Below are 16248 nucleotides of genomic sequence, written 5' to 3' on the forward strand. Positions count from 1 at the left end.
TCCAACGAGTCTAACGTGTAATTGAAGCAACAAAAAGTTGCCACCAACCATAACAAAAAAAATCTCATTCTCTGGGAAACAGTGTAATTCTAACCTTACAGGTCCTGTATGTAGTATTGTAGTATTTCAAGGGACATATTGGCAGAAATAGAATACATTATAAGTATATTTTCTTAAATGTATCATCACCTAACAGTAAGAAATGTTGTGTTTTCCTCACCTTAAAGTGAGCTGTACATATCTATGCAGGGAGGGGGTCTTTGTTCATGAAGACCGCCATGTTTCTACAGTAGCCCAGACCAGACAAACCAAACACTGGCTGTAGATAGGGGCCATTCGACTTGCTTTTTTATGACATGGTCTTTTTCTTCTTTTTCCTTTTTTTTAACCTATTTTGTTTATGTTTTACCTGCTTTAGTTTTTATGGCGGCTTTAATTGCTTTGGTTGTTTTTTGTTAATTTATTTGTATAATTTTATATTGACATTTTGCATCCTTCATCTGACTTATTTGTCCTCTTGTTTGAATTTTATCCTTACTCTACCCTAGTTTTGTCTGGTTTGTGTTGAGTAGAGATTTTTGGCCTTCTGTTGATTTTTGGCCATTTCTGCTTTTGCTTTTTTTGTCAAAGCAATTTGTAAACTCTTTTTTTAAAGGTGCTAGATCAACAAAGTTATTATCATTATTATCATTATTATGATTAGTATTAATGGTAGTAGTAGCAGTAGTAATATGGTTCGCCTATTTGTGTCCACCATATGAAGCTTTATCACCTTCGGAAAAACTTATTTTCACATGAAACTGCTTTTCTCCGTGTTCTTACTAGTTTATATCAGCAAGAGACCTCTGTGAAAAATGAGGTTCCCGGTTAAAACCTCCTAAACAGTGATGACTGAAGGAATTCTAACGGGGAGAAGTTTCAGCTGGTTACAATGTGGAATCCTCACAGCCATTAAATCCCCAAAACCTTACACACTGCTACTTTCAGAAGCATATAACAAAGAACTGACCCTGAAAGTGCAATCAAAACCAAGGCTAGACAAACAAAGTACATGCACACACGCACATATGAAGAATATGATTTGCACTTGCTAAAAAAAACCCAAAACAATGTTTTTCTTCCTCAGCATCCCCCTCGGTAAATTTTGAGCAAATCAATTGCAGCACACACAGAAACATAAACACAAGCATGCACTCACAAACCCACGCAGACACCAGCCTCTGCATACACACACATCTGTTTGGCTGCATGTAAAGCATTCCCCCTCAGCTCAGACGAGGAAAAACCTTGTGTAACCAGATCCGATTGGCCCTTATATAAAACAGAGAAATATGGGCAGAGTGTAGCTCTCTGACGAGCCGCTGAAAGTCTGTGACATGAATCTGAGTCCGGGGACCAATCATGCATTCCAGTCGAGGAATGTCAAGACCCTCGGATCTCGGCCTCGCGTTAAAACACAGCTCAACCCCTGTGATGCGAAGGGCGGATATCTTGTCACTCATGCAGCCTAGCAACCAAGCCTTTAAACATTTTCATCAATGACTGTTTCCAATATATGCATGAAACATATTTAAAAATGTATTTCTCCCATGAGACAGGGTCTTTAACAAAACACATGGCCACAGATGCATTAGTTCTAAACGCCTCCTCTTTGGCTGAATAATCTTCATTTATAAGGCCAGTGGAGGTTGTCTTTGGCTTGGGGCGGCACTTAAACTCTATGAACTGGTGAATACTTGCGTTAAAGAAGCGTCTGTGCCCGTGCAGCTTAATGTACCGTACTTGGTGCTGTTCCTTCGCTCCTGGTTTTTACAGTGGCTGTATAATAGCGCGGGAATGTCTCTATAGCACTCAATAACTTGCATCAGTGAGGCATAGCTCTAAATGCTGATGTGTTGTTAGTACAATATATCCTGCCCACACACAGTTCTCAAATTTTGACCCTATGACTAAATCTGTCATTTGAGGCCAGAGAGAAAATAACAGCTCAGTGTGTTTGATGTCTTCAAAAAAAAATCCACAAACCTCGCTTGATTTTTCTTGCAACTGATGTTTCCATTTTTGATGCCGTTCAAAACCTGATGGTTCAAAATCAGCTTCACATATTATCTCTTTTTTTCCCCACAACCTATGGTTTTATAGTAGCAGTGGGCTTCTCTCATGCTCCTCTATGCCATACTGTATGAAGGCATATATCCAGCTTTGGGGGAAATGGCCTCCTCCTGTTTCATATTACCATGAACCCTAAAGCTGTCGTGATATATTGTATGTATTAGACTGAACTTTGGCTTTCGTTTTCCCCCTCCGGCTCTTTCGTGATGAAGAATACGAGACTGGCAAGCTTTCTGAGCACAGCTGTGAGTCTATATTGCTGCCAACGCTCCCCCTCAGTATCCCCTGTGTGGGTTGGCCTCTGACCTCTGTGAAAATCCAACAGGGGCTAAAGGGGACTGTTAATGCTCACTAGTGATGTACAGCTGTGCTTCATTCGAGGGGGCTCGACTTTGCTCTGCACACACAAATGTAAATTAAATCAAGTTAAAGGTCCTTAGATTACATCATATGTAGTGTTTTCGCAGAGGGAGTGAAATCTGAATCAGAGAGATCAGAGCACCGTGCATAATTTAATAAAAACATTTATTAATTACAAGTAATTATCTTTATATTTCTTTAAGATCTCTGTTAAAGAAAGTAAATACAGATTAGTGAGTATGTTAAACACAGGGCTGTGACTAAAGATGATTTTCATCATTGAATTTCGTCAGTGGTATGATGTAAAGGAATAGTGGAAAATGTCTATGGTAAGTTTTGGGACCCCCCTGTTTATATCTTTTAATCTTTTTGTTGACCACATCAAAGTTTGAAATGTATGATACTGAAAATTATTTGGGATGTTCAAAATTTGTGAACTGTAAAAATGTACATATATACCACATCTCTGGTCCTATTCTCGTTAAAACAGTTGCACACACCAGTTTTTGCCTGTTGTCCAGCCATATAGAAGGAGCTCCTCTTCTTGCTGCCGTGAGTAGGCTTGCCGTGGTAGTTGGTGTTACACAGTGTTTCACCATACACCAGTTCTGTCACTCAGTCCCTTCAAGATTTTGCCTTTTTGGAGATTTTTGGAAAATGCCTGACATCACAGAAGCTTTTCTAAACAACTGAGATGCATATTGAAGTGATTTAAATAAATATGTGTATTTCTTTATATATTTTTTTCAATTTAATTTAGGGAGCAAAATTTCTAATCTTTATTTAAGTATGAATAAAGCTGCTATATTTTCAGATGTAAGGAAAAAAAAGATCCATAAAATGCCACTTAATGCTTCAGTTTTTATGAAAAATTATTTTTAGAGAAACATAGTTTGCCAGCAAACACTATGAACTTAATGCTGTAATTTCTGCTGTTTGGAGACTCAGTACACATTAAAACAAACCATAAGTGGCTCTGCTAACCAGAGTTTGCGAATACTAAAGTGTTTGTCTTAGGTCTTGTCAAAAAGCCGCGGATCGACATTTGTGCGTCCTGTATTTTTTCTCTGTGCTCCAATAGCCATGACAGCCCAGGTAACCCATCTCAGAGCGGCATAAGCCAGCCTGTCAGCAGATTCAGCCCTGTGTTTCCTGGACCCTGTTGATACCCCATACATAATGCCACACTGGGAAGCCCATTGCCAGCCTGTAATCCAAGCATCTTATCAAACCAATCAGCACTTTTCCAGCAAGAACGCATCTCGCCCGTGACCGAGGGGGGGTTTCACAACATCTGGCGCTCGCAGAGAGAGGAAAGGAAACGGAGAAAATGAGTGAAAAGAAAGTGTGAGAACAATCTTGATGCTCCGGTATGAAGATTTTAGATCAGCACTGCATCCTGCTTTGGATACAGGTCAGTGACCGGGCAGTCAGTTGTCAGTGCTTGCCCGCTGCAGAGTGCTCGCAGTTATGCTATTGATGTTCTTGACGGTAACATTTGTCACTGCGCTCCCTCACAGTTCCTCTCTTCTCCTCTGTCTCTTGCCCACAATAACCACTTTCCCTTTCCCTCCCCAACCTCCTGATTCCCATTTCCAATTCCTCATTTTGTTCTCATTTTTTTCTTCCCACCAGCCCAGCGTAGCGGTGAGAGGTTACCACAGCAGTAAGGCAGCTGGTAGCAGCAGCGGTCAAGGTACCTGGAGCGGCCCGTCCTTCACCCGTACAAATCTGCAGCACTACCTAACCCACCACCAACAACATCACCACTCTCAGTCCCCGCACACGAGCTACGCCTACTGCCCGGCCCATACAGCTGTGAGTACAGACGATTCTTCTTCCTCGATGTCTCTTGTGGCTCTCATCTCCACTCCTCAGCTCTCTCCGTCTTGCTTTTTCTTTCTAATCACTCCCTCTCTGGTGTCCATTAGTGGCCGTTACTATCAGGGAAGCTCTTAGGAACACAGCAGATTCTCTCTCTCCATCCCCCTCCTCTTATTTCTCCATCTCCCTTTAATCTTTCCCTCTTTCCCACACCATCTCCCAAGCCCTCACTGCATATCTCACTTCCCGCCTTCCTCTCTTTCTTCCTCTCTCCATCTCTCTTCTCTGCAACTTAATTTGTTTTTCTTTCATCCATCCTCTGCATTGACAGTGCAATGAGAGACTAATTGAGGTAGAGACTCTTTTGGACCGCTTCCCTTGTCATTATCCTTGGAATTAATTGCTGTTCTGCAATCCGTTTGATTTGACTTTATTGGTGCGATCTGGTTCTCTAATGCAACGTTTGGGGTGTGACTAGAACCCAGGCACGAGCCAAATTGAGGAATTTTATTATCGTCATGTTGCTGTCACAGTCACAGAGCTGGAAACAAAGATTTGGCAGCTTTTTATTCCGCGGTATTTCTTCCTCTAATAAACGTATTTACAAGGCTTCGCACCAAATCTCTTTCTCGTTCCCTTTTATTTCCATTACGACTCTCTGATATTCTCTCATCTTACATACGCGCCACTTAAATTCCCAGCTGCCTATTTGCCAACGTGTTGAGACTCCCTTGGAGCGCTTGCTTGCAACGCGTGATGAAATTGGGTTTAGATATGATAATCATTCATGTACGTTGGCTCCTGGTTGGCAGTCCTTTTATTTCTTTTATTTTATTCCTTTGATATCAAGGTACATATTCATTCACACATTGTGTTTTTTTTAGTAAGCAGGAAGGAAATTATCTTGTGCTCAAGCTGTCATCAACAAACACCACCGTTGCCAGTGGCATTGCTTCCTACGGCACCACCTAAGTCAAAGAGCAGCTTTTATATTGTGCACAAACAGGAAACAACAACAGAGAACATTCCACAAGACAGACATAAACGCTGTGGCTGCGGTGTAGTTGTGGCTGAGCTCTGTCACATGTTTTTGGGAACATCATGGCCCTTTCTTTTCTTTACTGCCACACCCCCTGGGGGAGCACAGTCATCATCATCAACACACGGGACCGAGGCGTGTCTGAATTCTTAGACCTAACTGGGTGGGTTACTCCAAAAGCTGAACTCACATGAAGCCACTTTTGTTCTTCTCTGACTAAGCATGGTTTTAGGTTTTCTTAGCAGTAAAAGAATCTTTCCCAAGCCTTAGCACAAGTCTCACCAGTCATCCAGTAGCTGTGTTACATAGGGCTGAGTGTTGAACCTCAATATTTGCAACCTCAGTCTGACTGATAAGAGCCCAAAGAAGTTTGGCTTACTTTGTTAAATGAAGCGAAACCTGAAAGCTGCTTCAGGCAGTCAGTCATTCATGGCGTACTCTGTTCACTGCAGTGCACTCGCCTTTGCTTTGTCTGACAAAGTACTTTTTAGACAACTGTTTTTAAAGCTGATATATATATATATATATATATATATATATATATATATATATATATATATATATATATAGAGAGAGAGAGAGAGAGAGAGAGAGAGTTATTATTATTATTATTATTATATATCAGTATTCATTTTGATTATGACAGTGTAATCAGTCAATCAATCAGTCACTTTATTTGTCACATTAAATCATATAAGATACAATTTTCAATGCACTTTCATCTTATCAGTTCCTTACTTGCATTAAATTTAGTGTAACGATAAGTATTCACAGTGGCCTGGTGGTGCAGTGGTTAGCATTGTTGCCTCGCAGCAAGAGGGTCCCCAAGTATGAATCAGGATCGGAGGCGCTTCTGTGTGGAGTTTGCATGTTGTCGCTGTGTTAGTCGCGTTTTCTGCGGGATCTCCAGCTTCCTTCCACAGTTCAAAGACATGCAGGTTTATTGGTGACTCTAAATGGGTCGTAGGTGTGAATTTGAGCATGAATGGTTGTCTGACTTTATGTGTCAGTCTGTGATAGTCTGGCGACCTGTCCATGGTGTACCCCGCCTGTCGCAAAATGCCACTATCTGGGTGGTTGGGATCTTAAATGATACTCTTGGCCTTTTGGTTGCAGCTCCCAGTGTAAATATCCTTTAGGCAGAGTCAGCCATGTTTCCACTAAACACTTTTGTTATAGCACTCTTTGGACCTGTACACATATCTGTGCATATGTATCTAGACCCCAAATCTTTTTAGTAATAGCTGTGTCACTGCTTCATCCAGCTCACATTATATTTCCTTTTCATGGGCAATGCAGATGAGCATCTGCTCGCTGATTGTCCGCGAGAGGCTAGAGTGACAGTGTCTCTCAGAGGAATATTTTTAAAGTAGTGGGTTTGTGCATGGAGTCCTTGTAGATCAAGTGTGACGATTCTTTATTGACCAATCAACAGACTGCAGTGTTTTTAGCTCCACCTTTTAGTATCGGATCAGTGTGTAGGTAGGTCAATGGGAGAGTAACAAAAGAAAAGGACAGTATCATTCAGAACTTCTGATAATGAAAACAGAAATAATGTGTAACAAAATTAACTCTACTAGACTGATTGGTGGACACGAAGCTGTAGGGTACCGCCTATTATATGTTTAGCTGAATGAACCACTCCTTGCAGGGCCATATGGTAGGGCTGTGCGATTGACGAATTTTTAAATAAGTCTATCGTTTCATATTATACTATATAGTTTATTTCATTTACATCATCTGATAACACTTTGTGCTTTGATTTATTTAACTTTAACTTTACTGCAACGGTACTTTAACATTATAACAGTATTTTATTAAAGTTTTTTTGACAGTAGTTGATATAACTATTTTATGGCAGTAGCCACTTTATTTGTACAATTCATTTAATGATTTTGTATTTTAGTAGTTTACAGTAGTTTAGAGGAGATTTCAAAATATCAAGATGTATATATATAGTAAATATTGTAAAGCCATACCTCCCAGCCCTACCATCTGGTCCTGTTCATTGCTGTTTCTGTACCAGACAGTGATGTTACCCCTCAGGACACCCACGATGGTGCAAGAGTAGAAATTCCTCAGTATTTGAGGAGATACTTGGTATTTCCTCAAGCATTTTAGGGAAAACAGTCATTGCCTTGTCTTTCTCACTACTGAGTCATTAAACATCCGGGTCGAGCCCTCGGTGATGTGGACTCACCAAGGACCCAATGATATTAAGAGGGGTGTACTTCGTCCCTGCTTCTTCCCAAAGTCCACTATAATCTCCTTAGTTTTGCTGAAGCTCAGGAGGAGGTTGTTGTCTTGACGCAAGCCGGTCAGGTCCTCTACTTCCTTTAGGTGGACTATTTTGTTTTTATCTCATCTCAGGCTCACCGCAGCTCTGTCGCCAGCAGACTTGATGATGGTGTTGGAGTTGAAAGCAGCTACACAGTCTGAGACATTCCAGGAAATAAACATTGGGTGTTTCACAAAGCCAGCAGACAAAGATTGATAGAGTACAAAAATTCCCAGAATGGATTCGAAACAGACAACATTCTCACGCAATTTCACATCAGACAAACCTCTTTCTTGTCTCTTTGTTGTCCTTTGTGTGTTTTTGTTTGTGCGGGCTGTTGGTAGGCCATACTTGTCACACAGTACCCGCTTAACCGGTCTTGGTTACAGATCACTGTGGGGTCATCAAACGCTTGCCCTCATCTTGACCCTCCACCCTCAAAGTGTAGCAGCCTCTGCCGGCTTTAACTGGCCTGTTTTCATGGGACAGTGGGGACGGTTGTTTTCTTCTCAGCAGTTTTCATTTCGTCCCTGCAGAAAGCAATTTCTCCCCCACTATCACTGCTTCGTCCTGGGCTGTTACAAGTCTACACTTTAGCCTCGAGTAGGATTCGCAGTGCCTGGAGATGGTTAATCCAGACACTAACAGTAAACAATGGCGTGGTTCCAGCCTTTTAGTCTGCCTCGTGCATTTTTATAGCTTCTTATATGCAACACATACTGTATACAGAACGGCAAACCCCAAACTAACGAATGCAGACTCCCCTCTCTTTTCCTCTCAAACACCCACCCCATCTATGTCATTGTTTTTATTGCCTCCCTAAATGCTATTGTAATTTCAGGCATATTAGATGCAAAGAATGCCCAACAGAAAGGGAAGAAAAACAGAACTGATAGCTCAGCATGTGTCTGTCCTCTCGGCTGAGGGAGGTGAGTAAATAAAGGAAAAAAGAAAAGCAAGCGAGGATCCAGCCGAGATCAAGAAGCTTTGCCTCCAGTGGGTTTGTAATTACAATGGAAGCGGATACATTTCCACTCTTAATATGGTGGGATGAAGATCCTGTGGGAGGGGGGTATGACAAAATAGCAGCAGAGAAAGTCATGTAGAAGTCAGGAGCTGTGACTAGAAAGAGAGTCAAAGAGGGAGACTGTTATTGTGAATATGCAATGCTTACTCTAACAAAATACTTTTTCCTACAAATTTACAAATTTTCTGTGAAAACATAATTGTTGCCTTAATTATGTTAACCAATAAGGTTGTTTTTTGGGGGGGATGTGAAGGAAGCGCAAGGTTCATTGCACAAAAGTCATGGGAAGGCAGTTGAGGTTGGTTGTTGTAGGTTGAAAGCACATTATTTTGACAGCAGAAACTGGGGCACTTCAAATGTTGGTTTTGATTAGGGATAACCCTAATTTTCCTGGTGTCTAAATGAAACTTAGACTTAGATTAGTTGTCTTGTGTAAAAGTAAGAAAACACTCAGTAAACTGTGAAAATGGATTACTATTTATTATTTAACTTGGGTCTTCAACAGGGGTTTTTATTTTTTCTTCAAAATTATTTTTTTTGTGTACTGTAAAGTTTAATTTACAAATCAAAATGCAGCTTTGTCTAATAGGCTACTTCAATTTGTGACCACATACCTGCAAAACTGGCAATACTGTTAACCTCACCTTTACTTTTGGTGACAATCTGCAAATACAAGCATGCTAACACACCTAACTAATATAGTGGACATGCCAAACATAAGCTGTCAAACATTGTAACATGTGAGTCATGATAACCGTCATTGTGTGCAAGGCTGCATGCTGACATTAGCATTTAGTTCATATCGCTGCTGTGAAATAGTGTAGCCTCAAAGAATGTATTTAATATCTTAAGATTGCTTTGACTTTTCTATAAAAATGTATATGTGCATTGTATTTAGTGATCTGTAATTTGATTTTATATTGAAAGAATGGAAGAATGTAAGACTGTGACAGAGATGTAAAATAACAACCAAAAAAAACCCAACCAAGAAACAAGACTGATGAGAAAAAGTAGAAAGATGCAGAGAAGGGGATGACAGACAGGGTGGAGAGAGGAAGATGCAGAGCAGGAGACGTGTACTGTGTTGACTGAAGAATGCCAATTGTCTCACCTCCCATCACTGTTACTATTAACAGCTAAACAGGTTAGATAGCAGCTGTGGGGAGTGGACCAGCCTTCAGGTACTTTAGTGTAATAAAACCTGACAAACTAATGATTGCACTTGGTGTTATTGGATTCTTTACTTAAAGCCACATGGGCTGCAAACACTCCTATTGCCTTGGCTGTGACTAAGCTGCACGTTATAGATTTTCTGGTCTATGGAGAATTGATCACAAGCACAATGGCAAAGAAAAGGAAACAATCTGTGAAGGTACTTTCCACTAATTGGTGTGACAGAGTCTATTTATGGCTGATAGCAATAATGGAGTGAGCATACAATGTCAAACGAAGTGTAGACATTGTAAATTGAGTTTCCACTCTTTTTGTTAAGTGTTACTGTTGGGATATTTGATAGGCAGCTTCTAGCTTTGAGAAATGTTCTTGGGTTAGCCTTCTACCTTTTGTGGCTCTTCCGTGTGTGACTGCAAGAAGCTGCGAGACATTGATGAAAAAGAGCATGTGTTCTCAGTCAACTTTCATTGCTTATATAAACACATATTTCTATCTGACCTCTGAGCTGTTTCATTTCTGATGGTATGCTTCCTCACTCAACAGATTATCTCCTAAGTGCTTAATATCCAGATGTTTCCAACATTTCTTCAATCATCTTGGTCTCTGCAGTCCAGCTATTACTCATGCATGTGATAGTGTTTCATTATTTTGCATGTTAGGCCTGTTTGGGGACCATGGTCTTTTATGTATTAGGGATGCATGATATTTTTTTCAGCTGAACTGATAGGTCACTGCTTTTTGTGACTGAGATAACATTATTGCACATTTCTGTCTTTTAAAAAGAAGTTAATTACCCTTAATGTATGCAGACCTGAGGTTTAGAAAGGCTAAGATGTGGTCAGCAAAGGTGGATGATCTATTATAGCTCTGACTAACCAAAACTGGCATCACTATTGTTAAACCACACACAAAAAAACCCAGTTTTGACTCTTCTGCTGTTCATTTATTGTGCTTTTTACAGAGCGTTTTGCCCAAGAATTCAAATTAGGTGCTTTGACATACAGATGAAGCCGCCTAGAATTTCCCCTCCCAGCCAAAGGCCTTTCAGCTGCCAGCCGGCTCCCAGTCAGTTCCCAAGATGTTACCAGTCAACTCCCAGCCACTGGTTTCCGCAGGGGCATGTCTACATTCCACTGTAAACAAGCAAATCTAATTCCAGCCAAGGACTGGACAAATCCTGCAGATCTTTTTGAGCACCATCACAGAAGAACTGGAAATTTTAGGTTCTGCATTTGTGATCTGTCAAGTTAGATTTGTCAGTGTATTATACACAAGTAATTAAAACAAAAGTAAAGTGAGTTCCTCAATAATTTTACTAAACAGGTTTAACCAAGTTATTTAAATTGTCTTAGTGTTTATGTGAGTCATTGGGACCTTTTAATAGTTTGGTTTAATATGTTAGCCGCTGCTGCTATGTTATCTTGTACAAATGGACCATTTAACGGCTTGGTGTCAGATGTACTAACCTGGCAGATCTGGTCATTTTCTGGGGGCACAGCAGCTCCAGAGATGGTCCTGCATCTAACCTTTGTTAAGGCAGCAACATAAAGTTTACAGGTTCAGCAGGGAGTCGGATGGTCTGTGATCAGAACCTTGGCATTAATTGTGTGTTTTCTTTTAAAACTGTGGTACTGCAAAATGTCCACTATACATTATATCATATTTGACCCTCTAGTCAGTGTGCTGCACTTGTTTTTCTTTCTTTGCCTCTTTGTGTTTATTAGCGGATTGTAAACCAACTTTAAAGTGCTTACCACCACTGTTTGTATCGGTGTGTCTAGATGCTGTGCTTAAAAGCAATTCTGCTTTGTGTTATAGGCTCTGAAATTATCTGAATAATACATAATAATATGAATTTGAAATTATCAGCTGATCATTTATCGTCCTTCCAAATATTGAGCAACCCAAGCATTTAGCCTGGCTTAATAGCTATATTGGACTTTGTAACTGCATCCACCAGAGAGAACCCGCATATCAATTTAGTCTACTTCAACTAACTGTGTCCATGTAGTGTACTTATAACCAAGTTAATCGGAGCTCATGAAGATGGGAGTATGATGAGTCTGAGAGTGCAAGAGCCAAAGTCCTTTGGTCCCTTGGTCTTGTTGTGACAAGATATATGTGGAAAAATTAGGGATGAATTCTGAACTCAAGGGCCATCCCGCATTGCGTCTATGTGCTCTGCAGACTTCATCTCTCTTCATAACATACAGATAGAGACACACACACCTACACATGGGCTGCAGAGGACAAAACTAGCTTTTCTCTCCTTTAGGATAACAAATACTCCACTGCTGGGGAATCGGTGCAAAAACTGTTTGCCGGATGACCGTTTTCATATGTTATTCCTCCGTATAGGGAGTTCTCATCTTATCAGGCATAGATAACAAGACACATTTTTCCCCTAATGAAAACATTTGAGTGTGTTATCACTCTTTTATCTGAGGACATGGACATCCCCATGAACCCTTCAATTTAATCCTGAGGTGTCGCCTGGGCAAACTGAGGTTGTTACCTCATTAGACTTGCCGAGCACACACTGGCCAATCATTCAGTCAATACAAACCTGCTAGTAGGGATTCCTGGCACATCTCCAAGGGGTCTGAAAACTCAGAGAAGGGACAGAAAGGGACACTGCAGGAGTGTTCAAAAATAGGTGATAATCAGAGAGACATGAAAAGACAGCAATAACAAACAAGACAGAGAGCAAATCCCTGATTGCAAAGTACCGCTCTGCTTTGTTTTACAAGCAGCCAAAACTTAGGATTTAACTAAAATAATGAGACAATTTGTTCGTTTATATCTGAGAAGAATAAGTATATTAAAATGAAAAAAACATTGCATTTCCCAATGTTGGCAAATTCATAAGCTGTAGGTACAACCAACTCACCTTTTCATCCATCTCTTTGTGAGGCCTCGGCTCTGGCACAACCATTGGTGTTGTGATGAGCTTAATTAGCCATAACTCACAAACACACATTTATACTGGCTGACAGATGACACAGTCATTTAGCTGAATGAATGGCCTGCCTGCTGGCAGGGGGTGAGGAGGCATCCGCTGGATGATGGCCTGCATGAGACATTGAAAAAAAAATGTATGTCCCAATATTATTGATCAAATACCTTAATATTTTGGCAATATTAAAGGGTTGACTATTGGTGCTTTCACCAAATATTTACACAATGAGATTTTTGATAAATTATCATCAGTGTTGCGGATATAATGATTGAGTGGGTAAAGGCAATAATAAAACGGAACAGTCTGGTAAGTTCAAAATTCAGGATTTTTTTTCAACCACATTGGAGCTGGTGATTGTTTGAGAAGAGGACTTTCTAACAAGATTACCAGCAAGAGTACCCTATATGGTTTGGGTGAGTTTTATTTTGTTTCTGTCAAATTTGATGAGTTAACGAGGCAGTTAAGCCTCGTCAGTCCTGTGTGACCGAGTGGAAGTTGAATTCAAAAGGTGAACGGTTGTATTTTTCAGTTTAATTAGGACAATAAGTGTGAAAATATTACTTTTCTTTGCATTTTGTGGGTTTATGTTGTGTGTATTTATTAGACTGAAAAGCTGAAAGTAATAGTAGTGTATAACCCTGTTGAAATTTCAGAAAGGAAAGAAGGTATAAAATATTACATACATAAGCCTAACCAATACCTAGCCCTACGAGTAAGGTGTGACTGAAGAAGAGAAGAGAGCAAGGGAGCAGTGTTGCAAACAAAATAGATGTAAATTGAGTGTAACCACTATAAAAGCCCCACTATGTCTTTTTTCAATGCATTCCTCAAAAAAATATTCCATCCAAGAGAAGATCAAATGAAAGGTGAATTTCCGTTAGCAGAGGCAGCAGATGCCGATGTGTCCTGTACATGTGTGGTGCAACATGGGGAGCCTCACAGAGACTTTGTGTGATGGAGCACATTAACTAACATTTCAGAGTGTGAGTCTCTTTCATCAGCCCTTGAATGAAGAGCATTGCTCATTCCCCAAATACTGCAATGATTCATCTTTGCCATGAGCTAGAATGGGCTTTGTCTCAGTAATTAATTTAGCTCTCGGGACAGCAGTTGGAATGAGTCGTGTCTTCAAGGCCTAATTAAAAGAAAATTGTCAAACATATTCTAGGTCACACTGCTCAGAATCTCCAACCATTTAGGAGGGATTTTTAAGCACTGCCACCTCGTCCTTCGTGGGCCATTTTGCTCGCTGATATAGTGTGGGCTTCGGAGTGAAAAACAAATGGTCTTATTTGCTTTGTTGATTTCTTCAGGCACCACTTGAAAATTGAGACACTTGATGTTTTGTTTATCATTGGCTGCTTGAGTCAATAACTCAATCTACTTATGGCTTTGTGCCTCTGCGTGTCTTTGTCTCCGTCTGAGGATGGTTTATTTGAAACTCCTTTTTGTGGAAATAGCCACACAATTAACTCCCTACCCTCAGCTGAATGAGAATGTAACTGTGCATGAATACCTCGGCTTTAGGATCACTTTCTCTAAAATAACTGAGGTTGGAAACAGAGATATTGGCACCACATTCATCGTCACATATCAGCTGGAGTGCTCGTTTTATTGAACCAGTCAGACCGACAGACTGACAGACAAGAAGTGTCTATCTTATCCGTCCTCATAATGAGAATCAATGACTTTAGTTACAGGCACAGAATGGCTTGAACAGTACACACACACACACACACACACACACACACACACACACACACACACACGCGCACACACACAGGTTCTGAACAATTAAGCGCGAGCTGTCGGGCTTAGTGCCTGGGTCCATTGTAAGCGCTCTAAACCTGTTAGACTGTGACAGACCATTAAAAGGCTGCCAAGGCTTCCTTAATTTGCTTCAACAGTGCACACTGAGGCTGAGTGACTGAGTGCCGTTAGTGTGTCCCTGTGTACGAATGTGCACTTACTTCTTATGACACTCCTTAGCTCACACCCCCTCCGCTCCCCCCTCTTCTGCGACCGTCCCTGCCGCCTTCACAGCAACCCTTACACACACTGACACACACGCACACACACAGTTTGCAATATATCTGCCTCCGTTCTTAGTTTGGAATTACCATATAATGTCGAATTTCTGTTTATTTAAGCAAATGCATCAAACCATTAAAACCCCTGCCAACACTAATGCACTTTTCGAGACATTATTTTCTGTAAATTGTTTGGAGCATAAAGTAAACAACAGTAATTATCTTTGCATTGCAAGGCATTGCTACAGCAAATTGAAGCTGGTATCCCCAATGTTTGTCACTTTATATATTGTTAATGTATCCAGGCATGTTATGCAGTACTGTAAAACGCAGAACCTTCAGGTTTGTCAGCACATAAGGGTCCCCCCAGATCCTTAAAATTTCTAAGAAAGTCTTAAATCAGGTTTTTGATATTCAAGGTCTAAATATGTCAAATTGTTAAGGAGGGGTGGCATAAAGTTTGATTTGGTGCAAAATTGATGTCTCACATTTTTATGTTTTATTTTACTGATATTTTATATTGCACAATAATGCTGGTTTCTACAGTATCCAATGCTTTGTTTCGGTACACGCCTGAAATTGCATGTTTAAGTAAAAGAGGCGTAATCTAATAAAAATGCAGTGATGTATTATAAATATTACATACATTTAGACCAAAAATAAGACCTAAGGGTAAAAAACTTTAACTAAAAGATATAATCATGAAACCTCCCTAGTTGATTACTAACATTAAGTAATTATTTTCTCTGTCACAAGTTTTCTGAAATGTTATATTTCAATGTTTTAAAAGAAGCATTATCTAATTAAATAAATATGTGCTTTTTCGATAAATTTCCAGAATAAAAATCTGAACTAAAGTAAACATCGACATGTGTTTGTTTGTTTACTTTTTTTTTTTTATTTTACATTTTCTTTTCATTAATCTGACAGAAAATTGAAGCAAAATTGCCCAAAATTAAAAAATTGACCAGCGCACAGGGAAAAAAAGTTTACATTGCTGGGGAGGTGGCACTAGTCTGCATTTTAACCTAGTTTAGATTAAAAGGTTAAAAAGATTTAAAAAGTCATTCATTTTTTGGCTTAAAAAATGTGCATATACCCTGTCCATTCTCTATTAAGAAATGTAGATATTTTTGGGGGGTGCTACACCTGTCCAGGATGATGGTGCCAGTAAAATCTGGTTAAAAAAATAACTGTCTGGAAGTGTAAATTACATGTTTGACACCACGTTTGTGTTTTCATGAGTTGTGATCACACATTTTAAACAGGTGTATTTTCCAGCTTTTGTAGTGTTTTGTAGTGTTCAAATAAATGACGAGTTTCCACAGAAGCAGGTCCAGGGTTGTAAAAAAAAAAAAACAACCAAACCTTTAAATAGTGGTGCAGCTGACTGGAATCTAACCAAATGAGCATGTTCATCATGACAAAGCACTTTGCTTAGCAGTG

The 16248-nt window shown here is 40.0% G+C and overlaps 1 protein-coding gene across 5 annotated transcripts in view; it reads left to right on the forward strand.

The window, feature by feature from the left end:
- The window catches only part of LOC121957585 (RNA-binding motif, single-stranded-interacting protein 3), a 388916-nt gene that overhangs the window by 76144 nt on the left and 296524 nt on the right, over positions 1-16248 (forward strand). For all 5 annotated transcript variants that reach the window (XM_088090904.1, XM_088090900.1, XM_042506228.2 and 2 more), the window contains exon 3: positions 4108-4290. In XM_088090904.1, the coding sequence (XP_087947030.1) occupies positions 4108-4290 (183 nt within the window). The remainder of the gene's footprint in view (positions 1-4107; positions 4291-16248) is intronic.

The sequence above is a fragment of the Plectropomus leopardus genome, chromosome 17 (assembly GCF_026936395.1).
Source record: "Plectropomus leopardus strain MGB_pleo_1.0 chromosome 17, ASM2693639v1, whole genome shotgun sequence".
Lineage (NCBI taxonomy): Eukaryota > Metazoa > Chordata > Actinopteri > Perciformes > Serranidae > Plectropomus > Plectropomus leopardus.